Genomic DNA, 24,242 nt, shown 5'->3' with positions numbered 1-24,242 from the left:
GGTGTAACCCTAGGCAAGTCACTTAACCTTTCAGTTTTCTCATCTGCAAAATGAGCTAGAGAAAGAAATGGCAAACCATTCCACTATCTTTGCCAACATATATATGCGAAATGCTATAGCATCCATATTTATAAAGGAAAAAGTAAATTAATTACAGATGGAAATAGATAGTAAAACTATAATAGTAGGGGGACTTCAACTTTACCCTCTAAGAACTCAATAAATCTAGCCAAAAAATAAGATAGAAGTCAATGAGATGAATAAAAACTCAGGTAAGTTATGTGTCATACACATCTTGAGAGAATTGAATAAGAATACAAATGAATATACCTTTTTTTCTTAGTTGTACATGGCCTCATTACAAAAATTGATCATATATTAGAATATAAAAATCTTATACTCAAATGCAGAAAAGCAGGTGCATTAAATGCATGCTTTTCAGATCATAACATAGTAAAAATTACATTGAATAAAGGACATGGAAATACAGGTTTAAAATCAATTGGAAACAAAATGCAATAATCTTACTGAAAATGGGCCAAAGAACAAATCATAGAAACTATAAATTTTATCAGAGAGAACGGAAATAATGAGACAATATCAGAACATAAGGGATGTAGCAAAATTGATGATCAGAGGAAAATTTATATCTTTAAATGTTTATGTCAAGATAAAGAGCAGATCACTAAATTGGGTATGCAATTTAAAAATAGAAAAAAAACAAATTTAAGATCACTTTTTATACAAGTAAAGTTTGATTTAAATAATTGGATAAATATTCATTGTTCATGGGTGGACAGAGTCAATATAATAAAAATGACAATTCTATCTAAACAAATCTACTTATTCAGTGCCATCCCAATTAAACTTTCAAAAAATGTTTTGAGCTAGGAAAATAATAGCAAAATTCATTTGAAAGAATGAAAGGTCAATAATACTTAAGGAATTAATGAAAAAAATGTAAAGGAAGAAGATCTAGCAGTACCAGATCTTAAATTATATTATAAAACAGAAATTACCTGGTATTAGTTAAGAAATAGAATGATACATCAATGTAATAGAGTAGGTATACAATACATGAGTCACTGGTTATAGTAACCTTGCATATAATAAATGTAAAAATTTAGGCTTGTGGGAAAAGAACTGACTTAAAAAAAATTCTGGGAAAACTAAACAGCAGTCTGGAAGAAAGTAAATAAAAACTAATATCTTACACCATTCATCAAGATATGGTCAAAATGAATAAATGACATAGATATAAAGAGAGCTATAATAAGTAAATTAGAGGAGCATGGAACATATTACCTATCAGATTTATGAACAAGAGAAGATTTTATGAATAAATAAGAGATAGAGATAATTGTAAGATACAAAAAGAATAATTTTGATTCCATTAAAATTAAAAAGGGTTTGTTCAAATAAAATCAATGTAGCTAAGATTAGAAGGAAAACAGAAAATTGGGGGGGGGGAAGGTAGAGAGTTTATAAGTCAGTTTTTCTGATAAAGGCCTCATATTTCAAGTATATGGAAAACTAAGTCAAATTTATAAGAATATGAGTCATTGCCCAAATGATAAATTGTTAAAGGATGTGAACAGGCAGATTTTGGAAGAAGAAATCAAAGCCATATATAGACATAAAAAATGCTCTAAATCATTATTTATTAGAGAAATGCAAATTAGTACAGTTCTGAGATCACACCTATCAGATTGCCCAAATTGATAGAAGTGGGAAATGACAAAAGCTGGAAGGGATGTGGAAAAATTGGAACAATAAATACATTGTTAGTGGAAATGTGAAGTGGTCCAACCATTTTGGAGAGCAATTTGGAATTGTGCCCAAAGAGTAATAAAACTGTGTTTACCCTTTGACCCAGAAATACTACTATTAGCTCTGTTTCCCAAAGTGATCAGGGAAATAGAAAAAGAACCTATATGTTCTAAAATATTTATAGCAGCAAAGAATTGGAAATTGATGGGATGCCCATCAATTGGGGAATGACTGAATAAGTTTTGGTATATGATTGTGATGAGATATGCTATAAGACATGTTAAGCTGCTTGGTTTTAGAAAAACATGGAAAAACTTGCATAAAATAATGCAAAGTGAAATGCACAGAACTAAGAGGGTTGTAGACAGCAACACAGCAATATTGTTCAGAGAATAACTGTGAATGACTAAGCTATTTTGAGTAGTATGATCATTCATATCAATTGAAAAGGACTTATGAAGGAAAATGCTATACATTCCCAAAGAAAGAACTGATATATGGAAGTATTTATTATGTGTTGTATGTATGTGTGCATGCACATACACACATATATACACACGTGTATACACATAAAATGTATGTGTATGTATGTGTGCCTGTATGTATCAAATGTTGGTCTGTAATGCAGAACTGGGAGGGAGGGAGGCACACAAATTAGAATTCAAAATGTAACCAAAAACTAAATTTTTTTTAATGCTAAACCTTCAAATCAGAATGGTGTGAACAGAGGGCCAGCCCTTAAGGCAGGACAATCTGGATTCAAGGCCTGCCCCTGATGTGTACTTCTAATATGATCATAGGTAAATTGCCAGGGCCCAAAGAAAACCCTATAAGGTCTACTTACACAGAATATCAGAATTCTACTAACTATGTGACAGCTGCTTGATATAGCAAATTCTAAATTATCTGGATTATGCTCTCCTGTATTTCCATTATGATGACAATTCAAGCTCATGATAAAATAAACCTTTGTTAGGTTGGTCATAGATACTATAAGATATTTAAGTGCCTTCAGAATCACCATGTAAATAAAGAAATAAACAAACAAGTTAATGAGCGAAAAGTAAGCAAATGGCAGGACAAGGAAGCAATCAGTAAGGGAAACTGCTGCATATTCAAATGGGAAAAAATGTTGAAGATGTTTTCTCATAAAAGCATGAAAATGTTGACTAGAAGCGTAAAGGAAATAAAAAATAGTAATATTTTGGAGGCTTTGTCATTATTCATTACTTCACTAAATAGTATAGGATGATATTTATGCATTCAGAAAAAGTTTATAAAACATTGAATGAGATATTGAACTGTTGAGAAGTTTCCTTCAAGCAACATGAATATAACTTATCAACTAAGACTCACAGAAGTTACAGGGAGCATTAGATTAAGTGCAAGCATAAGTCAATGAGTTTATAAATCATGAGAGAGAAGAACATAAAAGGGATATATGTGTTTTAAAACTAGTCCATATGTTTTGGCCTCATGCAATGAGGTAGTAATATAAAAATTCAAATAATAGCAAAAACAAAATCTTCAGGCTAATGCTCACATTTTATTATAGACTCATTCGTGAATGGCTGATTAGTGTTATTATCCACAATTGCCAAGATGGGAAATGAGACCAAAAAGAATAGCCATTTCCCCCAAAGTCAAATCAAAGCCAGTCAGAATCAGAATTCAGTAAAGGTTGCATTCCAGAAAAATCATTATGAAATTTTGAGACACTTCTCAAGGAAAACATGATAAACTCAACAACAAAATGCAAACATAGCTACAGAAGTATAAAGACTCATATTTTATGGGTTTCTTCTCCCTGGGCCCAAATCACTCCATGACAGAATGCGAGATGAAGGGTAAATTAAATTGTATAGGCCACCAGAGTACCATTTACTACATACATGCTACACAATATAGTAAATTCTGAATAAATTCACCAGTACTTATACTCAAGCTCATAATGAAATAAACATTTGTTAGGTTGATTTGAGATATTACAAGATCTTGAAAGGCCTTCAGAATCACCAAAGAAAAACTCAAATTACAGGGGCTGTAGGTTTGCTTTTATGTATATTTTGCTGTATTTTAATTCTTTAATTGGTGATGGTGCATATAGGCTAATTCAGTTAGCTAGATCATTATATTTCTTGACTGAGCTAAATTGCAATTTGCTACTCTCTCAATGACACTGTGTGAGACACTAAAGATGTGTGCTAGGCATTTATTTAAATAGTTAAAGGTCTGTTATACTTACTCAACTATTTCAAGAATCATTTGTTAAATGCCTACTCTATGTAAGGCACTATGATTTGCAGATTCATTGTTAGATTAATTTGTTAAAAACAGGATAGTCCCTGCCTTCAGTGAGATTGCTGTGTAATTTGTTGCTGTTCAGTCATTTTCAGTCATGTCTGACTCTCTGTGACCCCATTTGGGGGAATTTTCTTGGAAAGATACTGGAATGGTTTACCATTTCTCTCTCTAATTCATTTTACAAATGAGGAAACTGAAGCAAACAGTGTTAAGTGACTTGCCCAGGTTCACACAGCTAGTAAGTGTCTGAGGCCAGATTTGAACTCAGAAAGAGAAATGTGTCCTGACTCCAGGCATGGCATTCTATCCAATGTAATCAGGGTAATAAAACATGTATACAAATAAATACAGAATAGAATGTAAGAACCATAAAGGAGATGTAAAGGCAAAGCTCTAAAAGAAATCTGAGGAGTGGCAAATCATTGCCAGTAGTGGATATTTAGGATATGCACCTAAAATGAACTTTGAAGAGAAGGACATTAGCCAGCAGATGTGAGAATGGTTTGTGTGTTTTAAGTGTAAGTGATAGTTCTGTCCAATTCACAGAGGCTGGAGAGCGTAAGACAAAGAATAGCTAGTAAACCAGTGTTACTGTGTGCAATCCAAAGTAGATGAAAAAGAGTAAAGTAAAATAATAAATAATAAAGTAAATAAAATAATAAAAAATAAAATATATTAAAAAATAAAATAGAAAGATAGACTATAATAAGACCGTAGAAGACCTTGAATGATAGGCCAAGGAGTTTTCTATTTTATCCTCTAGGCGAAAGGAATCCACTGAGGGTTTGCAAGAAAAGCGGAGATATGGTTAGACTTGTACATTCAGAAGATAATTTGGGTGTGTATGTGAAGCATAGATTGGAGAGGAAAGAGATTGGAGGCAGGAAGATCCTGAGGAGGCCACAGAAGAGGTCAAGAGGTGCTGAAATCCAGTGATGATGGTGTAAGGAGAGAGAAAAGATAAGATGTGAGATACACTATGGAGGGAAGTGATACTGGACTTGGCAACTGAATGTCTACATGTAGGTGCTTAGGGAAAGAGAAAGGACAAAGATGACAGTACAATTGTGAGCCTGGATAATGGGAGAGCTAGTTTAGAGGGTGGGAAAATTGGAATACCTGGTGGCTGGAAAGGAATAGATGATGAATTCAGTGTAGACTGTGTTGAATCTAAAGTGCTACTAGAACATTCAGGTAGAGATGTCATCAAGGCAGTGAGACTGGGAAAACTATCCATAACACTGAATGTCAGAGACATAGAATCAAAAGTTCTGAGCAGGAAGGGACCTTAGAGGACAGCTATTCTGAATCAAACCAGAAGAGAAAAATCCTCTATAGCATTGCTGGCAAGTGGTCAGCAAGACTCAGTTTAAAGGAGGAGTTCATGAACCAGCCTCCAAAGGGGCCAGCAGTAGATTTCAAGAGGTTTGTGATTATTGATGGAAAAATATACATCTTTACTTTCTCTGATCTTTAATTGAAATTTAGCGTTTCTTTCACTTATGAATGTAGGCAACAAATCGTAGCAGTATTAACAGTACTTGTAATTTTGGCCAGTAAAAATAAAAGATATCTTATATTACATTAATAATATCATATATCTCAAAATATGAATCACTGCTTTATAATGACTGTAGTTATTAGACCCACCCAAATAAATTATAAATTGTCATAAACTACCGTATCACCATTTTGTGTATTTTGATAACTATTTCAATAGAATTTATTTACATAATATAACATATATATAATTTCAATATAAATAATTTATTTTATATTTCCATATATTTTGTTGTAGGACAGCTACATGGCATGGTGGATAGAGTGCCAAGCCTGAAGTCAGGAAGACTCATCTTTGCAAGTCAAATCTGGCCTTAGACACTTACTAACTTCGTGACTCTGGGCAAATCATTAACCCTGTTTGCCTTAGTTTCCTCATTTCTAAAATGAATTGGAAAAGGAAATTGCAAACCACTCCAGTATCTTTGCCAAGAAGACCCCAAATGGGGATCACAAAGAGTCAGAAACAACTGAACAACATTTTTATTTTATACATTTAAAAACATTTTTCTGATAAAGAGTCCCTACACTTCAACAGGCTGCCAAATGTGAGTCGGCAAATATTTACTAAACACATATATGATATGCCAGACATTGTGCTAAGTATTGAGGATATGAAGGTTAAGAATCCCTGGCATACAGGTTTTTAATGGTGGAGAGCACCCTACCTCCTGTGTCAAACCATTGGATAGCTCTACTTGTTAGGAAGTTTTTCCTGAAGTCAAACAGAAATCTAGCTTCCTACAACTTCCAGTGACCGTATTTAACTTTGTTTTCCGAGGTTCAACCCTCTTCAATATGATAGCCATTCAAGCATTTGAAAACAGCTAACAAGTTCCCAGTATGTCTTCTCTTCTCGAGGTTAAACATAACCTGGTTCCTGCAACAAATCATCACGCCACCCTGCCTGCTTTCCTCTGGATGTGCTCAAATTTATACAGATCATTACTAAAATATGGTATGGAGAACCGCATGCAGCATGAGATATGGTTATACAACAATGGCTTTGGAGGTTTTTTCCCCTGGGGAGTTTTCTTCCACGTAAATGATTGTGATCATTGTACAGGTTGTCTTCTTGTTTCTTCTTGCTTCTTGCTTCATTCTACATCAGTTTCATGGAGATTTTTTCATTCTTCTCCATATTCATCATATCAGCAATCTCTTACAGCACAGTGATATTCCATTACATTCATATATGACAATTTGTTTAAATTCTAGGAAGAGTTTAGCAGGCTAGATTGCTGAGTTCAACTTTATAAGATGAAATTTAATAATGAAAAATGTAAATCCTGTATGGGTTTAAGAAATCATCACTAAAAACCATTCTCTGATAGGTGGTTAAAGGAGATGAACAGTTCTCAGAAGAAAAATTGCAAACAGCCATATGAAAAAATGGTCCAAATCCCTCATAATAAGTGAAATACAAATGAAAACAACCTTGAGGTTTTGCCTTGCACCCTGAAAATTGGCAAAGATGACAAAAGATAGAAATAATCAGTTTAAGGAGCTAATAAGCACATTAGTATATTGGTGGTAGAGTTGTAAGTCAGTATAATCATTTAACAAAGACTGATTCTGTCATCCAAGATGCTAGATATCTCTTCCAGCTTGGTGCCAAATGAAAAACTAGATTTCATCCAAGTCATTGATTTTAAAAAGAAAAAAAAAATGACTGAGCAGGAGAGGGCCAAGGAGATGCCTGGGGCATTCCATGAAAGACTTCACTCCAACAAGGGTGAGGAACTTGCAATCTCTAGGTCACATGTGGCCCTCTAGGCTCTCAAGTGTGGCCCTTGACTGAATCCAAACTTCACAGAATAAATCCCACTAATAAAAAGGATTTGTTCTATAAAATGTGGACTCCGTCAAAAGGCCACATCCAAGGACCTAGAAGGTGACATGTAGCCTCAAGGCCCCAGGTTCCCCACCCTTGCTCCAAGATAATATCAGATCACTGTTTTCAATCATCATGGTTATTTGATAGTCATCAGTCAGTTCCAAATCACTCAATTTTATTAGTATCTGGTCCATATCACCAAAGATATGAGACTTTTAGGAACAATGACTTAAGAGACAGAATTCAATAAACCAAATGGACCCTGTAAGATTTATGGATTAAACTTCCTTGTATAATAACTGCATCACCATAAATAAGCAAAACATCCTGGCACTTTGAGGACTAGTACTGGCTTTTTAAAAGGCTAATCTAAACCTAAGGCCCAAATTGCAAGAGCTAATATTTGGTAAATACTAGTTATCAGGATTTCTGGTTCTGGTTTAAAAGAAGAGATTATAGTCTAAAATAGAAAGAAAGCCAACTTTCATTCAGAAGAAAGACCCAGGCATTCCCTAAACATCTGAAAAGCCTCAGAGAACCCTTATCTATCATCCAAAAATTTGAAAATGTCACCAAAAAAAGTATAAAATTTACAAGATTTACACTTAAATTCATCTACAGTCTGGCCCAGGTCTACCATTCTACCATCTATCTCCCACTATTCTATTTATCTCCCACTATTCTCAACACTAACCTTACACTTTAGGTTATTGCCAGAACATGTTATGCTAACTGATATCTATATACCTTTGATTATTCTGTGCTGCCTACCTGAAATGCCCCTATCCCTTCTCTCCATCTATAGTAGTATACCTACCTACCTCCTCTATAAAGACTTAACCAAACATTCCCATCTACATTGATCTCTTCCTCCTCTGGACTCCTACAATATGTACTGTATGTGACCCTAATCTCAACATTTAATAATATACTCTCTTCTATTCTTATTTACATATTCCACATTCCTATGTGAGCTGGAATAAATTGAAGGCCCAAGGTTATGGGTTCTATCTTGTACTTCTCTAAGATACTTAGTATAGTGCTATACATGTGGTCATTACTCAGTAAACTTCAGTTAAATATTTAATAGTGAATAATAGTATTCAGCCTGTTGACTTCAATTGTTTTCAATTCACCATCATTCATTAGGCATCTGCTAAATACACAACACACAAAATGCTGAAGAGCACAAATAGTTCAGATAAGAGGCATTCTCAGCCCATAAAGGCTTTATATTTATAGTCCAGTATGGGGACAAAACACAAAATATAAACAACCATAACATACAATACCACATGCATGCATAAGAGACATAAAAAATGCCATACATTGTCTGACACAAAAAGGGGGTTTGGAAATCTAGAAAAACCATGGAGAAAATAGCATCTGAGTTGAGTGTGAAAAAATGTGTTAAATTCAATAATTAAAGAAGAGGGAAGATATTCCAAGCATAGAAAGCAAGTGTGGATATCACAAAAGGACAGAGCTGCCTTTGGCTACATCTTGTAGTAAAGTGTCCTGGTAGGTAAACATTAGTGCTTTGGAATCACAGACTCACAGATCTGGAAAATACCTCAGAATTCATCTAATTCAACCCCAATTTCTACAGCATTCCCAGAAGCAGTCATCCAGTCTCTGAGGAATTTCCTCCCCAACTCCTGAGGCAGCACATTCCACTTTAAGACAGTTCTAATTGTTGAGAAGTTTTTCTTTATGTCAAGCTGAAATCCATCTCTGCCATCTTCTGCTCCTGCTTCTGCCATCTGTGACCAGGCAAGACAAGTCCAGCTCCTTTTCTACATGACAGATATTCAGATACTTGGATGTTACATCCAAGCCTCCCAAATATGTCTCTGATTAATTTTTAACCCCAGCTTTGCCTACTTATACAATTGATTTAGTGCACTAGGTCGAGTGCCTCCATTCTGGACAGTTTCTTTTGACTTGCAACCATAACCCTGGGGCAACTCTAATTCCCACAAAGGAAAGATGTTCAGGGCTATGCTGGGAGGGAAGGTTAAACTGAGAGGACACTCAGGGCAATAAAAACCATCATTCATATTGTGCTTTTAAGTTTGCAAAGACCATTACATATTATCCTATTTGAGTTAGCTATTGTTTAATTATTCATACTTGTATTCCTAGTGCTTAACAAATGTTTGCTTGCTTGCTTGAAGCAACAGGTACTACTATCTTCATTTATAGATGGAGAAACTAAGATTCCAAATTTACCATCATCATACCACATATATGACACTTTGATGTTTACAAAGCACTTTTCATATATTATCTCATTTGTTCCTCACAACAAACCATAAGCTGGGAGCTATTGTTATCTCCTTTTTACAGCTGAGGAAACTGTAGACTTTGTGGTTTGGTCTTTCCGTCATGTCCAACTCTCCATGACCCCATTTTGGGATTTCCTTGGCAAAAATACTGAAGAAGTTTTCCGTTTCCTTCTGCAGTTCGTTTTATTAGACGCGAAACTGGGGCAAAAAGGGTCAAGTGATGTGCCCAGTGTCACAAAGCTAGTAAGTGTCTAAGGCTGGATTTGAACTCATGAAGATGTCCTTTTTTCCCCCTGTGGTTCCTTTTACCATTTTAAAATTTTTATTTTGAACTTAAGAAATAAAACAAGCATTTCCATAACATAGTAGAATAGAAAAAAAAAGATTGTACATGAAACAGCAAATGTACTATATACAATTTGCTATTCCTTATAAATATTTAATAAAATTATCATGTAATTTTGTTTTTTCCTGTTTTTCTTCCCTCCTCCCCACCCTATAGATGACTACTACTAGACACAAATATGTATGTGAATCTATATATATATATATATATATATATATGTGTATATATACGCATATATATATGCAAAAACATTCTATACATACTTGTATTTATTAGTTCTTTCTCCAGAAAGCTCAAGGATCTTAGAAAAACATGGATAGACTTGCACAAAATAATGAAGAGTGAAATGAGCAAAACTAAGAGAATGTTGTATAAACTAACAACAATATTGTTTTAAGAACAGCTTTGAGTGACTAAGTCATTTTGACGATTAAAACTACCCAGATTAACTACAAAGGACATATTAAGGAAGATGCTATTCAGAGAAAGATGAGTCTTCCTGATTCCAAGCCTAGCTCTCTATCCATGGCACCATCTAGCTGCCCCAGTAAATATCAGAGGTTTATTTCAAACTCAGGTCTTCCTAACTCCAAGTTGAGCACTTCAATCACTGAACTACACTGTCCCTCAGAGTGCTCCAAGTTACCAAGAGGAGGTAGAAAGAAGATAAGGAAAGGGAGGCTAATCTTTTACCAATTCATCTGGTTCCCAATTCAGGCATAGTGGAGAGATGAAATAGTTCTGGAAACTTCTCCTCTGAATTCCATACAAATTTATGAAATGGATAATTCTGGAGGATTTTTGGTCATTCTCACATTCCCTGGAATTCTCCAGGCTAGGCTAGAAATTCCAAAGAGAATTCTGGATTTGCCTCACTTCCTGAAGGAAGTCAGAGAAACCAGAATTAGTATAGGCCTTAGTCAAAAATCTCTAGGTCAGTTGCAAGGTGACGTGGCACCCTCTACTGTGTCCAGGTCTCCTATAGTTACCAGCCCTAGAAACACTTTATAGACTAAGTTGAGCTCACAGACCACACTAGCATATGCCCAATCTGTCACAGAATTTGAGGCTTTTGAATCTTCTGGGAAACTGTGACAACTAGGTGGCAGAGTGGATAGAGTGCCAGACTTACAGTCAGAGAGACTCATCTTCCTGAGTTCAAATCTTATCTCAGACACTTACTAGTTGTATAACACTGGGCAGGTCACTTAACCCTGTTTGCCTCAATTTCTTCATCTATAAAATGAGCTGCAGAAGGAAACCACTCCAGTATCTTTGCCATGAAAACCATAAATGAGGTTGTGAAGAGTTGGATGTGACTGAAAAATGACTAGACAACAACAACCAAAAAAGGGGAGATATCAGGTCGTGAACCCATTAACATATAGTCACTACTTGATTCTGTTTTGCAAAACTAAACCACTTAAGAAGTATTTGTCAAATTGAAATAAATAAACTTGTGGCCTTTGTTATCTGTTTTCTTTGCCCTATCCTGAGCACAGCACCTGGCACATAAGAGGAACCTAATAAGTGCTTGTTGATATATTTTTATTCTCTTGTGTTTTAAAGCTGCTATCTAATCTCAAATTGCTATTTAACTTTTCACATGATGTCATAGAATAAGAGGGGTTTATAACTGGAAGAGACATTAGAAAAAATCTGATCCCTCATTTTACATTTGAGGAAAAATGTCATCTTCTCAACTAGACTTAACTTGAGAAGTGAAACTATTTCATATTCTCTTTGCATACACTACAGCACCTTGCATGATGTAGTGATGCCTTACACACAGGAAGTATACCATAAATATTTGATTGGTTAATTAATTAAAGTCTCAGTGGCTCAGTTATTTTTCTTTCAAATGGTGAAAATACTATCTGCTCTCTTTCTCATACACAGGGCCATTATGATGATCAATTTTTAAAAAAATAGATGTGAAAGTGTTTTGCAAAGTTAAAAGCACTATAATTTATAATGTCATAATAATAGATGACCTGATTTCCACTCTTACTGATGAGTCTAGCACAAGGACAGAAACAGGCTGCCGAAGCAAGAACATCAGTTCAACCAGGCAGGGAAGTTGTCATAGTGTGCAGACCAATAGCATTCATTTAGGATTCAATAACCAGGGACTAAGCATTTATTCAGTCAACCCACAGATTTGTCTCCAATATATCAAGTACTGTGCTGGGCACTGGGGAGGCAAAAATCAATAAATAAGCAGTCCCTGCCCTAAAGTAGCTTACATTCTACAAGTGGCAACAAAAAGGTACACACATAAGTAAATAGAAAACAAAGTAAATACAAGGTTATCTGCATTGGAAGAGGAAGTCTCTTACTTGGGTGCTTACTACACCAGTGAAGTCACAGGTATAGTAAAAAATAATAATAATAAAAATTAGAAATTAAATTTTACTTGCCAGAGGGTGAGGAAAGGGAAGGAGACTGGCAACTGGAGATAGTATAAAAGGAAGCACTTGAGCTGAACTTTGAACAGAACTAAGTATTGTAAGAGGTAGAGGAGAGGAAGAAGTTTGCAAGGCATGAGAACAATCTGTATAAAGGAAGAAAGATGGAGTGTCAGAAGATGGACAGTCAAAAGGCCACGCTTAAGTACCAAGCAGGCTACATGTGGCCTTAAAGCCACAAGTTTCCCACCCCTGGATTGGACCATAAAGTACATGAAGAGGAGCATGTATGTACCTGGGAAACAGTCTGGAAGATTACATAGGATTTTAAATTGCCAAATTGAGGAGTCTGAATTTTATCCTGGAGACAGGATAAGTAATGAGGATACAAAGTCAAAAACAGTCCCTTCCCCAAGGAGCTTACATTCTCTGAAGTAGGATTCAGGATATATTGGAAATAACTTAATATTATTAATAGGTAATATTATTACTAAGAAATCTGTGATTTCAGCAGAGTGAGGGACTTTCAGTGTGGGAACCCCCTCCATCATTGCAGATCACAACCCATTAACAACTTGGTAGATACGTCAATCAATCAATAAACATTTATTAGGTGCCTTCTCTGTGCCAGATATTGAGCTAAGTGCTAGAAACTTTACAGATTTGCTTGAGAATTAGAGAAGATAAATGACTTACCCACTGTCACATAGCTAGCATGTGGCAGAGGGAGGCTTTGAACTCATTCTCTATAGCTCCAAGCATAGCATTCCTTCCACTTTACCATACTGCTTCTTAATATTGTATTATTACTATCATTAATTTTCTTCTAAAGTCCTACTACAACGTTTCCTGGTCATGTGGAAGTGGCCCTGACCTCTCAAATCAGGCTATACAAGGCTTGATAGGTCCATGCTAGGAAAACTTCTAACACTTACCCCTTAAAGGACTCTATGTTGATGTTAAAGGGCAATGTAGACAAATCTGAAAAAAATAGCACCATATTGACTGCAGGTGATAAATCAATTGGTCAAGTAATTCTTAAATACCATCTAACATATCATGGAAGGTTTACCGTGCATTAATAGAGGAATATGCACATTGCTGAAATTATAGATCTTCAAAGTTTAAAATAATAACAATAATAGCTGATATTGGCAAGGTGCTTTATTGCTCCAAAGTACTCCACCTACATCATTGCATTTAACTCTCACTGAAACATTGTGAGGAAGTTTGCATGAGTTGTGAGAGTATTATTATTCACATTTAAGGAAAAGAACTGAAAGAGGCCAAGAGACTCACCTAGACTATAGACCTGGTCCAGGATATTGGGAAAAGAACTGATCTTAGAATCAAAGACACATTTTAGCCCTGTGTCTGCTACTAATTAGCATAGACAAGTCATTGAATCATAAAAAAGTTAATTAAATCCTTTGAGAAAAGGTGTGCTTATCTATAAAATAGAGATAACAGCATCTGAATTACCTTTTTTTAAAGCATTCTTGCAAAACAAATGAAATAATTATTAATTACATGCTAACATTATTTATAAAAACCATTTTAGTCTTACATGTATTTGATACATGACCAAATTTGAAGTCTTGTTGTTTTATTCAATCCAAAACGCATTTAAGAAGCTCTGACCATATGCAAGGTATTGTCTTCTACGGGAGAAATACAAAGGCAAAAAAGGAACAGTTCCCGCCCTCAAATAATTCCTGTGCCCTATGGGAAAAATTATAGACATAAAGCAAAAGAGAGAAAAGAAAATACACTATGGAACTTGTTAATGCCATCTTATACTTTCTGACTAGAGGGTAGTATAGTGGAGGGAGAGTCAGTCACAACTCAAGGGCTTATTATGGAGGCTAACGTAAGGACATAAATATAGGTGACCCTACAATGGGGACCCAGGATACTGGAAGTGAACCTTAGTTCCCATAGACCCTTTAAAAAAGAGAGAACTATGTGAATCCTCCATGTAAGAGTACAACATCAAATGAGTGGACACCCCAGTGCCCTAAAAACACTGAGGGAAAGTAGTCCCTTCTGACGGTCATGTGAACTTGACATCCCCCACTATTCCCACTCTACTATCACTTCCTTTACCTTGTCTTCTCTTCTCCCTATCCTGACTCCATTAACTAAAAGAAGTTGTTACTGGATCTTGACCACAGGAGCCACAAAAGGGACCAGTGGTTGTGACATTCAACCTTTCTGTAAAAATGTGAGAGTACAGGGAGGAAAAAAGCCTATTACTGTAAGTGGGGAAAGTGCTATGGATTGGCACAAAGCAAATTGATCATCAAAATTTTGAATGGATATATCTGCTTACGTTATATTGAAACAAAAATAGACACCTAAAAAGTTTATAAATCAGATTGGGATGAAAACTGAATCACCCAAAGCCTTCTTGTTGGTTTTACATAGAAACTTACAGCTCATAGCTGTAGATCTGCTAACCCAATCATCCAGGAGCATTGGAGGATAGTTTTGTAAACCTCAAAGAGGTGCTTTTTGTAACCAATGACGCTGTTCCTAACAAAGATTTCTCTCTTTGATTATCTTCTACCTAAGCCAAGTTATATTAGATATGAGTCATCCAAATGGATGGATTGAGTTTCTCATGATGCCTAGGTACTTTCCAGTCCATTTACGTGATATAATAGATATGAACAGACTGCTCTTCAAGACTGATAGGGAAAAGATACTATTCAACCTGTTTGTTATTTAAAAAAAAAACCTTTATTCTGAAATTCTATTCAATAGCTCTTAGTACAAAGTGAAGATGGGCCTAAGCATTTGAGTATGGCTCCTGTCACATGAATGCAAATCTAAATAATGTATTTGACATGACCAAACATACCACAAAAGGGCAAAAATGAAAACTAGGACTAATTAAACTTTCCTAATAGTGTGAGGGTAATAGATTTTGCTATAAAAAATGTCAAGGTTAGAGCAAGGGTTTTCAAGTGGGAACTTAAAGGTTTGGACTGAATCTCTAGATCACACTTCCTACAAAAACTGAGAAAAAACTGAAGTCCATATGGCAGCCACATGTTGCACCTAAAAATATTCTCACAGCTTAGTACTGGAATACATGATGTTTAAATTGCTCCTGGATGTGTGTATAATTCCAGTGGGAAAGACTAAAGCTCTTTAAAGATATACAGTGGGCAATATAGTCGTTCAGAAAAAGCAACTATTTTACTGCCACATTCAAGAAAAATGCTAAAAATACTTGCTATTATCACAGAGCATGTCCAGAGCAGAGTAGAAATGAAAGAGTGATTTCCTTATGAATGATGAGGTCTTTCAGATGCTCCTCCATCAGTCCATCAGTCAAGAAGCATTTATAAAGTTCTTGCTATGCACTTACACTGTGCTAAACTCCTGATTACAGACACATATTGATTACATAAACTCCAGAACATTACAGAAACTCCTAATGAGACCCATAATATTTCAAAAGAGTTAAGAGTAACTATCCACACAAGAAATACTAAATGGAAAAAAGAATTCTCTCATTCAGAGACTGATCTACAGAGTTGGTACATGAGTGCTTGATCTTTGATAGGCATTTAGTGGGGAGAGTAATAAATCAGGCATAGCATTGAACAGGAGTGACCAAAGAGCAGACTGGTTTATCTTTGGGGGATTCAAAAATGATTTTAATGCCCCTAAGCTTATCCCTGAAACCCAAGGCCATCTTTTTAAAATCAGCATATTTCCAGTGATGCTATGTGGCTGGGAGTTATGAATACCACACTCTCCAAAAAATTTAAGTTGTGGGTTATTCAAAGAACAATGGAGAAGCATATGATGGGCATATCACAAATGAAAAAATTATTCAGGAGAAATGGTATAAAGGTTATCATGAGAGAAATGGGTGACTGATGGACCAGTGATATAGCAGGAGTCAGGGATAATGACTGGACAGATAGCCAAGATGCTCCTCTGGTACCCACATAATATCTAGAAATGATTCTAACCTACTGGGTAGAATCCCTATGGAGGACTTCTGGTTGGATATGGACAATTGTCACACAGAATGAGACAGCATGGCATAAATGAATTGCAATCTGCTCTGTTGCAGGGTTATCCACATTAGTGAGATTACAGTTCTATTAAAGTATTCAACAAAAGATCCTTATAATAAACATTTTGCTTTTCTTACAGCTCCACATTATATATGCATATGCATATTATATAAACATGTACATATGTATCTGTGTATATATATATATATATGAATATATAAATGTTTATATAACATAGGCTGTCCTAAAAGTCTTGATGGAGTTTTAAATTCTGATAATTCAAAAACGTTTTTAGAACAATGTGTATATGTATACACATGTAATCCTAAATTAAAAGTAAAAATTACAAGAGACAACAAAGTTTTGGAGAAAAATGCATAATGAAATGTTCTTCCCACACATATTGGAGTCCTTCAAGGTAGATAAATTATATACTTCAAGCAGAAAATATATAATCATGTGTCATTTCTACATGTTATCTAATGCTCATTTATGCCATTTTTCTCTGTCAAAATTAATCATATAGCCAAAGGCTTAACGATTAATCTCGACACAAAATACTAATACAGGAGAGCATACATATATAAGACATCCATAACGTTAGTCTAGGTAATTACTGCTTCTTACAAATTAGGCTTTCCTGAACACAGGTACACAACATTTTGTATATTACAGAGAAGAAACTTTGTGAATAATAAAGCAGTTTAAGTAAGCAATTTCCTTTCCCTCTATCTGTTTATTCAATATTATTCTATTTTAAAAATACAGCCATTCCTCAAAATGTCTATTTCTGGTTATTTTTAGGAAAGGAAATGTGGAAATTATTTTTATAAGTTTATTTATCTTTCAGTAGCTTGATGGAAATACTTAAATCTGAGCCTTTTAAAATCACAGCAATAGGGTGCTAAAAGATGTTTAACTATTAATTTGTATAATTTATTACAATGCAATACTACCTAAAATGTGGTATATTTCTGCATATCTATGTTTTGCATGTGTTCACATATATGTATATGTGTATATATACATGCACGTTTATGTATATATACATACATGTTTATGTATATATGTGTACATACAATGTGTAGGTAATGACTGTTTTAAACACATTCTGCAAACATTTATAATAAATAGATAACTAAATAAACCAATTTTCAAAAACATCAAAAAGAGAGATGATTTCAAGATGTTCAAATATGATTAACTGAAATTAATATGACTCAATAAATTTTAGGATCAATGTGACAAACGACTATAGATTGATAGATATGTATACATTAGAAACATATTTTCTAATATATATAAAGCTAAAAACTTACAATCCACCAAAATCGATCTTAGCTAAATTTTCTAACTGTAACAATCCTGTTGTCAAAATTAGGTGTCAAATTTCACATTCCAAATAACAAAAAACAAGCTCGACTTTCTTTAAATATACATTAAAATAAACTAATGTTTGTGGTTTTTAAATTACTCATTCATTACTTCTATGTTTGTTATATTACTTTTCCAGGTGATACTCATCCATTCATATTTAGTATTAGAAGAGGCTAAATGTGATTTTATTTATTCCTCCTCATTTTTTCTTTCCTTCCATTTTTGACTCACAGAAAAGCAACTTGCCCTTCCTAAATACTGAGAACTCTTTTGCCCCTTGAATACTAATTCCCTTTCATCTTCCCTTCTTGAATGTTCTCTTTGGGTCTTCTCTCTCAACATTTTTGCCTTCTCAACCTGGCAGTCATCCTATTATGATACTTCTATTTCTGCAGATCTCCTCTCTGATGCTTCCCAAATCCCTCTGCTTTAGGCAGTATTGTACCAAAAGTGCTATTAGTTCTTCTCTTGCAAGGAATACTAATAAATCATTTCTGATCTCATGGAACATCTCTCAGTAGCCAACTGACCCTATAGGGCAGACCTAAAACTGATGTCTAATGCCAATGTTCTAAGTTCCTTAAGTTGTAAGAAAAAAAAATCAAGAATAAATTAGTTACTAAATTCACTCTAGATGTGAAAATCCCAGCTGTTTCTCCATATGTGTTCCCAAGTATTAAATTATTTTAAATTAAATAACTTCTAATTCAGTTTTCATTTTTTAATTCAGTCCTGTATAATTTTTTATGGGAATGATGATGACAAAGATGGTGATGGTAATAGCTGTGCCCCATGAAATCATAGTGAATAAAGTACAGGTTACTTGTATGACTTTAGGATTTTTCATCATCATCAGAACTAGCGTTTACATATTGCTTTAAGGTTTGCAAATATTTTCTCATTTTATCCTCACTACAGACATGGAAGGTAGGTGCTATTATTATCATTAACTTTACAAATGAGGAAACTGAGGAGACAAAGCTGAAATCCTTTGCCCAGGGTCACAGAGAAATGTGTCTGAGGCTGCATCTGAACTGAAGTCTCTCTAACTCCAGGTCCAGCACTCAATCCACTGTGCCACCTGTCTTTTTGTGCTTTCCCTCAAGGGAGTTTCCCTCAAAATAAAATAGTCAAAATCTTGGAGGCCTTGAAATAATTGAGGTAGTATATGTTAATGGAAGATAGTATGTTGTAAGACTTGGAGTCAGAAGGCCTGGACCCATCATGAGCTAGTTAACTTTGGAGGAATCATGTAATTCCACAGTGCCTCAATTTTCTCCTCTACAAAATGTGAATAATATACTCAGATGAAATAGCACACCAATGTGGACATCTTTTCTCAAAAGAGTTAAAACCCTCAAAATTATGAGAACTAATCTATGCAGATGATTCTACTGACCTATCTCCCATTGTAGAACATATATTTTGTCCTGTGTTGGTCATATTAGTTGTGGAAATGTTATATTTATGACCACTCCAATAATTCTAAAAGCTAAGATCATACTACAAAAATAAATGAAATGCACTCACTTTGAATGTTTCCCTAGTCAATTAAATAACAATGACTGACATTTCTAAAGCATTACACATACATTATTATGGATGAGCCTCACAAAAGTCCTGTGAGTTAGAGAGTACGGATAATATTGCCTCCATTTAATAGATGAGGAAACTGAGGTTTGGAGAGGATTGGTGAATTCCCTAATCACACAGCTAGTCAATGAAAGAGAGCAATTGGCGATGTCATCCTGCCTACAAGCCCAGTGTCCTTTCCACTACACCATGGTACATATTAGTAATAACAAGATGATTGCAGTCAGCTCCATTTCCTCATCTATAAACTGGAGATAACAACACATGACCTCCCTACCTCAAAAGGGCAAGGAAATCAAGAATGGGAAAATGCTTGGTAAACTGAAAAGTTCTATGAAAATCTAAGCCACTAAAATATCTCCTGTGAAAAATCTACAAGATCTTCTCCTGGGAATAAAAATGAAATGCTGAATCATCCACTAATATTAACCACTTTCAATTATCTTATTTCCTAATTAAATTAATCTCCTTTTACCTACTTGCTTTCTTCAATATGGATCCATAAGAAGAAAATAGTTATCAGAGCCCACCACCAACAGTCCCAAAATATACTATGAAAGACTGCCAAAAGTGCCACCACATCAGTCCCTAAACTAAAAGTGAAGTGGCTATTTCAATCCACTGTGATTCAGAATATTGGAATATTCAGCTGAACTAAGAGGAAAATGCCTAGGATTTCTATTAGCCTCTCAGGTGTATTCAGAGAGGTCCTGTTTTCTGACTGAGTTGGGAAGTGAAATTGTCATATGATTTTTCTCATTGATATTTTCAATGGAACTTTTTGGGACAATTCGTCCCAACTTGCAGAGCAATAAGAAATTGAGGGGAATGGGGGAAGGTGAGTAGCAAAACCAAAGCAGCTTCAAAACCTAATCCACTCAATGACTGTGCTTCAATGACTCTGACAGGGACATCTTTGGCCAACTAGTACTGATTAGGCCATTATTCAAAAGGACTTAATGTTCCAAATTAGACTTTAAATGACTGCTAAACATCAGTTAATACAAGACAAAACTAAATCCTGAATGAAATAGTCACACAATACCTTGTAAAAACCTGTATTTAAAAAAAAAACATTCTAGATACTAAAGATTTCCCATTTGGTACATATATTTTCATTGACATCAATAAGTATCTTTCAATCATGAATTCTAAAGGTTCCCATTGGTTCTTATTCTTGTGTTAAATATTTGATTTCTCCACACCTCAAAGAAGTTGTCTAAGTGGTTGTAGGTAAGAGTGTCTTGGCTTACTTTTGAGTCTTCTGTAAATTCCTGCTTCCTAGGCAATCTGGGATAACTGTGGAAAGGCAAAATGCTTTCGAACAAAGCCAAACATTCATCTTAATCAAAATGACAGCAAAATCACTGTATCAAAAATCTATTTCTTTTGTGAAAATTTAAAACCTCTTCTATGAAGAGTGTATAAAGGAAACAAATTCCACTCTTGTTCCCCTCCTTGTACTACCATAAATCACAGAAGTATGTGTTGCTATATGTGTGTCTTAGGCTTTTTTCCTCTTAGGGCATCCACTTTGTGATTTGTGACATAACATCACCCCCCAAGGCTGTGCACTACCAAGCTGATGTTCCTATTTGAGAACTGTACACTTACTTCATTCAATCCCTTCTGGTGGAGAAAATAACCTTGCTTAGATTTTATGCCTGAGCTTTTCCATTCAGAAGTAGGAGTTAAATTAAGAGAAAGAGAAAAATAACAGAAAAAGGTGTGGGGGGGATCATTTTCATAGATTCTAAATAAAAGTTTCTAATAGTTCTTCAATATTTCCCACTGCTTAGATTTCCATAATGAATTCCCAGAAGCCCCTGGACTCCTGACCAATCTAGACAAACCATGGAACCCTGATTCCCCAATACTCCACTGCACCAGACCAGCTATCCAAATCCCAGAGCTTCCCATCTTCCCAAAGGAAGGTCTTAAATTCAGCCAAATTGTTTTCAGGTTCATAATGGGCAATCAGGAGTCTTCTAAAGCAACCACAAGTACTTGGGCAACAGGGAGAAGTTCTCTTGAGTCAGAAGCCTGGTCTGCGATCAAGGCTAAGGTGACAGTGAACCAGCTTTTAGGGAGAAAAAGAGAGGAGACACTGAATAAAGCACTCAAGGGGCTCAAAGAAACACAATGTGGTGATTCTCTCTCTCTCTCTCTCTCTGTCTGTCTCCCCTACCTACATACCTATCTCTCTTTCGCAGTCTAGCTACATCAGAGTGGGTGTTTAAAGAGTGGACACAGTAGGAGAAACTATACAGCTCAGGAGGCATTGCTATCTAGACAATGATCTAGAGTATCTCCCTATAAGAAAGTATGGATAAGGGTTGGTAAACTCAGAAGGAAAAGGACCTGACCAAGAAAGAAGACTTTCAATAAGGGTTGAATTGATTTTTTTTTTTTAAGGATTTCAAGGACCAAGTGGATGTGATGTAAATTTGAGATGAAAGAGGAATCTGAAAATAGGGAGATACAGTACATATCCAGGGAGACATGGGGGGAAAGACTTAAGAGAATAAAAGGAATGGAAGTGTAATGAATGAGAGAGAGAGAAAAGACATAAAATGAATCAGAATCATTTGGGGAATGAACCAGAAATGGGACTAACAAGGAGTGAGAAAAATGCCATCACTTTGTCTCCAACCAAATGAGAGCTGGAAAGGTGGGCAGAGATATGGATAGGTTAATAAGAGGTTTCCAGGACAAGAGGCAACTCTTAAAAGTAATTTGGTGGGAAGTTAGTGATGATCTATGGAAATAAGGCAACCTGAATTATAGGTGTCAGATTCAGAAAACAGAAGGTTAGTCTACTGGCAGATAAGATGACAAGGAGTAGCAAAAAAGGTTTTCAGGAGAGCAATGTTTAACAATGGGAATGTTAACAAAGAGATATTTAACAATAGGAAAATTAAATGAGTATTGGAAGGAGAATGAAAGATTGGATGAAGGAAGTAGTTAAAGAAAAGCTCAGGAAGTTTAAAACAGAGAATGTTAGAGGGGTGTTAGGGGGTGAAGAACAGGGGCACCAAACTCTTGAGGTGGCCGATTTCAAAAGGGGTGCAAAGACAACCCAAGAGCCTAATGAGAGACAAGAAGACAATGATCGTGTTCCCCGAATCCTGTATCACCCCATCTTTTTCAAAATCAGGAGCTGTTAAATTGGGAGGGATGAAGAGCGATGCAAAGGTGACCAAAGAAGTGCGTCAGGGTGAAAGGTCCCGCTGCCCCCTCCAGTGGCCAAGCTTGTCCCATTGCGCTTCATTCACCCCCTGACCCTCTCCCCAGCCAACTTTCCCCACTTCCCCGGTGCCCACCTCCCTCCTTTTTCCCCCGCCCCCCACCCCTCTGCTGCCAGGCGCTCACCGTGGGCGCCGTCAGGCGGCTGATGCTTTCGCCCAGAGAATCCAGGTTGACCCGTCTCCGGCGCTGTACACGCCTTGCCGTCGCTGTTGCAGTGGCCGTAGCCGTGGCAGTGGCCGTGGCAGCCGTGGCGGTAGCAACAGCATTGGGCTCCTGAGGGCCAGGAGGGCTCCGGCTGCCGTTCCAGCAGAGCTTGGACAGGGGACATTCGCTCTCCTCCTCTGGGCTGGTCTCCAGATAGTCCGATCCCAAGGAGCTGAAGGACTCGGAAGAAATCTTCCTCCGAGACATGCTGCTACTGTTGCTGCCTCTGCGGCGACGGCCAAGGCTCTGTGCAGAAGTGGCGGCTCCGGTGGCAGTGGCGGAGGCGCCGGGTGGCGCCGGGGACCCGGAGCAGAGCTGGCAGAACTAGATGTGCCGCGGCCGCGCGGAGCTACCAGCGGGTTCAGACGGGTAGGAACTCCTGGGGCCGCGGAGCCCCGCGAATCGGCTGCTCATGGCGGGAACTTCAGGCGTCCTGGTCACCTTCTACCCTTCCGGTAGCTCAGTAGTACCTCGGCTCTGGTTGTGGCGGTGGCTGCCGGAGCTAGGCTTTCCTGCTGCTCCCGGCTCCCGCTCCCGCCTCCGCCGCGGTTCCCGCTGCCGCCACCACCGCCACTGCTGCCTCTAGCCTCAGCGCATCTTCTACCCGGGCTGCGCTGCGCTCTCGGGGAGGGGAGCGGGCGGGCGGTGGGTGAGTGTGAGTGTGAGTGTGAGTGTGTGTGTGTGTGTGAGTGAGTGTGTGTGTGTGTGTGTGTATGCGCGCGCTCCTGTGTATGTGTGCGTGTGTGAGAGAAGGGGCGGGAGGAGGTTGGGGGACCTTGTGATTTTGAAAGCAAATCCTTCTGCTACCCCCTCTTATCTCCCTTTTTTTTTCTGTCTCCCCTCCAGTCTTTTCCTTCTTTCTCCTCCCTTCTCTCTTCTTACTCTTCCCTTCCTTCTCTTTTTATCATCTCCTCCTCCTCCATTCCCCCCCCCCCCCCCCCCCTTCTTCTCTCTCCCCCCTCCCTCCTCCCCCCCCCCCCCTCCCCCCCCCCCCCCCTTCCCCGCCCCCCCCCCCCCCCCCCCCCCCACTCCCCGGGTGTTTAACTCTGCTTTCCTCCTTTTCCCTCCCAGCTGGATAGACTGGGATAGGGGATACGAGGGGTCGAAGTGCAGAGCTCAAGATAAAAGGGATATAAAATGACCCTAACCCAATTTTCTCTTGCCTCTACCATTTCCAGATCTCTGGATTCCCACTTATGGAGAGGCTGTTGCCTGAAGTAGTGTTAACTCTTGGAAAGGGAAGTAATGGGGGAGGGGGAAGGGAGGGTA

The 24,242-nt window shown here is 37.0% G+C and overlaps 1 protein-coding gene across 1 annotated transcript in view; it reads right to left on the bottom strand.

Moving 5' to 3' along the window:
* GUCY1A2 (guanylate cyclase 1 soluble subunit alpha 2) overlaps positions 1-23,890 on the bottom strand; it is a 442,918-nt gene extending 419,028 nt beyond the window's left edge. Inside the window, exon 1 of the mRNA XM_069080535.1 lies at positions 22,893-23,890. Coding sequence (XP_068936636.1) covers positions 22,893-23,180 — 288 coding nt within the window. The 5' untranslated portion in view covers positions 23,181-23,890. The remainder of the gene's footprint in view (positions 1-22,892) is intronic.
* Between the last annotated feature and the right edge of the window lie 352 nt (positions 23,891-24,242).

The sequence above is a fragment of the Petaurus breviceps genome, unplaced genomic scaffold (assembly GCF_028583685.1).
Source record: "Petaurus breviceps papuanus isolate PSGF00001 unplaced genomic scaffold, PetGlider_PUasm1.0 91133, whole genome shotgun sequence".
Taxonomy (NCBI): domain Eukaryota; kingdom Metazoa; phylum Chordata; class Mammalia; order Diprotodontia; family Petauridae; genus Petaurus; species Petaurus breviceps.
This window is presented reverse-complemented; position numbering and strand designations above follow the sequence as displayed.